The sequence below is a fragment of the Gavialis gangeticus genome, unplaced genomic scaffold, assembly GCF_001723915.1.
Source record: "Gavialis gangeticus isolate Ggan-Ray unplaced genomic scaffold, GavGan_comp1, whole genome shotgun sequence".
Lineage (NCBI taxonomy): Eukaryota > Metazoa > Chordata > Crocodylia > Gavialidae > Gavialis > Gavialis gangeticus.
The window spans coordinates 6,717,707-6,721,514 of NW_017729011.1; the positions used below are offsets into that span (position 1 = coordinate 6,717,707).

General features: G+C 48.1%; 1 protein-coding gene across 1 annotated transcript in view; it reads right to left on the reverse strand.

The window, feature by feature from the left end:
• Positions 1-3,808, reverse strand: part of LOC109292724 — a 14,746-nt gene that overhangs the window by 8,209 nt on the left and 2,729 nt on the right. The window contains exons 3-4 of the mRNA XM_019510283.1: positions 1,933-2,000; positions 336-486 (exon numbers count right to left, since the gene is read on the reverse strand). Coding sequence (XP_019365828.1) covers positions 336-486; positions 1,933-2,000 — 219 coding nt within the window. The remainder of the gene's footprint in view (positions 1-335; positions 487-1,932; positions 2,001-3,808) is intronic.

Genomic DNA, 3,808 nt, shown 5'->3' on the forward strand with positions numbered 1-3,808 from the left:
GACCTGAAAATTACCACCAGAGGTAGTAACAGCGTAACTTTAGTATTGAGAGGGCTTAGTCAAAATTATCCCCTGCTCTCGGTAGGATCCCTAGGGTATAAACAGTCTTTTAGTCTAACTTCCCCCCCCCCCCTTCCAAATTAAAACCACCTGAATCCTGTCTTCATTTTACCTGACACCAGTGGGTAATTCTGGGTCCCAGCTTTCCTAACCAAGATGTAGCCTGGCTGCTCTAAATCTGTCCTGTGGCTTGTTGACAATACAGTTCCAAAACCGAGAAAGATGGGCCGTGGAGATGGGACCAAGGGTTGTGTGACAGCCTGCGAACCTTGTACCTGAGAACCTTTTGCTTTTCCCTGTGGCAAAGAGTAGGCCAGCTTGTTTGACGAGCTGATTTAGGCAGCTTCAGAGCTGACGGCTGGCCTAGGTAGATGGAACGCAGATGCTGCTTCATGCCTTCTCTTGTGCAATGGTAAAAGGTCTTCCCTGAAGAGAAGGACAATGGTGAATACAAGCATCTCTGTCAGAGATCCTTACACAAAGCCATTTTAAACAAGGCAGTAAATACTTTCCACAGGCTGCCCTTGGAGTCTATGAAGATCCCAGCCACAGGCGCAGAGTTCTTATTTTTCATTTACTCCCCACCACCATACCTGAGACTGACTGCCCTATTGGATTAGGGCAGACACCAGTCTTTACAGCCTACGAGCTAGAATGAAGGGAAAACCCTGTATCATATGAACTGCTTAATAACAAGAGTAGCAGGAAAATCCTGTGCTGTGCAACAGGCTCCAAGAGAAAGCCCTTCAAACCTTGCTGGTTCGTATTTCTTTATGGCCCACAAAAGCTAGTTAGCCAGACATGTTGCTTTTAAACAGGGACATTCCCACAACGGTGCTGCTGCACTGACAATACTACTTCCAAAGCCATGGAAGTGCCTGCATTCTGATCTGAAACCCTGGTTGGCAATAAGCAGTATCCAGAGCTTCACTTGGACCTCTCTTAGCTGTAGCTGGGCTTGGTCTGGCTGCCATTGTGCTGCTGGCTGGATCACATTTAGGCTGCCTGAGCTTCACAGGCTGGAGAAGCCAATGCTGAAACATTCGTCCTTTCTGTAAGGGGAACTGTGTCTAAAAATGTGACTATCACCATTTTTCTGTGCCACAGACAGGACTGTAATCCAGCTGCTCCAGTCTGTCAGTGGAATCAAGTACATTCATTCATACCAGAGACCTTTTAAAAAATGAGAAGGTCCCCTGCTGTAACTACTGAAGCCAGTGGAATTTAATCATGGATGTTGTACAAACTTCCTCTAATGAAGGTCCTGATGCTGAAGAACAGAGTGGATTCTCCTGAAAAAGCCTAAAGTTTCTGGATTTCTCCTGGCACAATCTATTACTGTCTGCTGCCTGCTCAGTGGAAACAGCAGGGAAGCTGATTGAGATCCACATTATGAAACACCGCACCCACAATTGATCCCTTTCTTAGGAATCTGGGAGGAGAAACACCAAAGAGATTACTAAAGGAAAGAGGGTATTTATTTTTCTTCTTAATTAATAAATAACTTTAAAATGTCCAGCAGAGGAAAGTATTAATTAGAATATAAAGCTTCATTTTAGTGCAATTCAGTCAGCGGAGTGGAATGTGATCGAACATCTTACTACAGTGCTCAGAACAATGCCTTTGAGTTCCAGCTTTGCTCTTCACAGCATTATAGTTATATTTCCCATACTTAATATGGTAAACAGTGGGACAGTTGTGGTAAAGTCACTTGGTTACTTAAGCAACAGAGATGTTTTTAAGGGGACTTTGGTTTCCTGTGCTTGTAAGAGGAGTTTGTCTTACCAGAAAATGAAAATAAAAATATAAAATGTACGATAACCAACTTCCTTTTCTATTAGGATATTTGCCTATTAGACATGGACTTCTTACCTGGCATCATAAACTGGTACTCTGAGATGGTTTGGTACTGCTTTTTCTCCAGATTTTCAGGGGCCAGCCTTTTACTCAGAAGAAATTAAAAGCATAAGGATTAGATCAAGTCTAATTTTCTTATAGCTGGTATGCTGAAAACAACAGACTAGCATGGAATATCAAATCATTTCACCTATACCACTCTTTACTTGCTAATCAGAACCTATAGATGTGACCATGTATGTGCATAAAGGTAGAAGGAGGTTGTTTCTCTAGCCAGCAGCCCACAAGATGAGCTCTTTCTGGCTCACATCATTATTAGGAATAACCATTCTCCAGCTGGAACTGAGTGGACAGTTCTTAATGATATTCAGGCCAGACAAGAATCAGTTTGCTGCCTCCAAGCTGTGCTGACTCATTTAAGTTCATACCAGTGAAAAGCAGTGAAACCTTATTTTACTCATATTTTTTTTTAAAGTAGCAATGACTCAGAACCTTCCGAGGAGCTCTGATGAGTAAGCGTGCTATTTATACATCGATAATCTTCGACTACATTACTGCAGCAGTTGCAAACCTTAGAACAGGGGCGGGCAATTATTTTGGGCGGGAGCCGCTTACTGAGTTTTGGCAAGCCATCAAGGGCTGCATGACAGGCAGCCAGGTGCAGATTAATATTTATTTTCTAATTTTTTATGGGCTCTGCGGGCCAGTTGAAATGGCCTGGTGGGCCGCATCTGGCCCGTGGGCCACATTTTGCCCACCCCTGCCTTAGAAGAAAAACTATTCTGAAAATTACCTGCCCCAAATGCTTCCCTTATAACCAGGGATCCTGGTTTTCTCTGATTAAAAATTGCAAATTCTCTGATTAAAACCCAAAAATCCATGATAAAAATTAAAGGCCCCCCACAGTGCTGCTGGTGCCCCACACTCCCCCCCACAGCCTCAACACCCCTTCTGATGCCCCTCACAACAGCCCCCCAGACCCACAGGCACAGAGGCACACACAGACACCCACCCCAGCAGGTAAGTGTGTGGGGGGAGGGGCGGGGCAGGATGGGGGGGGGGGAAGGTGCTAGGGGGGTAGATCAAGAAGGGGGGAGCATGCCCCTGTGCCCACTCCCAGGAGCAAGGCCAGGGGGTGAGGGCAGGGGAGCCACTCTGTGGGCCACATGTGCCGGCCGCCTGACAAGGGGTTCACACACGGAGGCCACCACCGCAACTCTGCCACTGCACCCTGCGCTACCATCCCATGGCCACCCGCACGGCTTTGTGGGCAAGTGGCACAGGGCTTATCCTAGAGGTAAGTGGGGCTTGGGGGCTGTGTGGCAGGGCTGGGGAAGGTGGCTGAGGGAGCGGGGGGTGCTGCCGGCCCCAGGTGGCACACTGCAGCCAGGTGCAGGGCCAGGGGCTGAGGGCAGGGGTGCCCCTCTGTAGAAGGCTTTACGGGTAAGTGATGCAGGGCACATGTGCTGCCCAGCCAGCTGCCTGGGGGAGGGGGAGGCTGGCATGCAGCCGGCTGCACAGCTTTGTGGCCAGGTCTGCAGCAACGGCGAGGGATGGTGGCTGGGGGGACAGGGGTGGGCTCACATGCGGCAGCCGCTGCTGCTTACCTGTAGGGCCGTGCCAGTGGCGACTAGGATCCGGGGGCAAAGGATGAGTCTAAGCCTGAGCCCAGCCTTGGCTGACTCAGAGGCTCTTTGCAAAAGCGGAGAATCAGTGGATTTCTCTGCTAAAAAGGGAAATCCACATTTTCTCCGATAAAAACAGGGAATCCGTGGTTTTCTCCATTTTTCCATGGGAAACGGAAAACCCAGATCCCTGCTTATAACCTGGGGCAATCAGTTACGGTCTTTAGCAAAAATGCATGTTTACTCTCATTTTCCCCAAGCCTGGT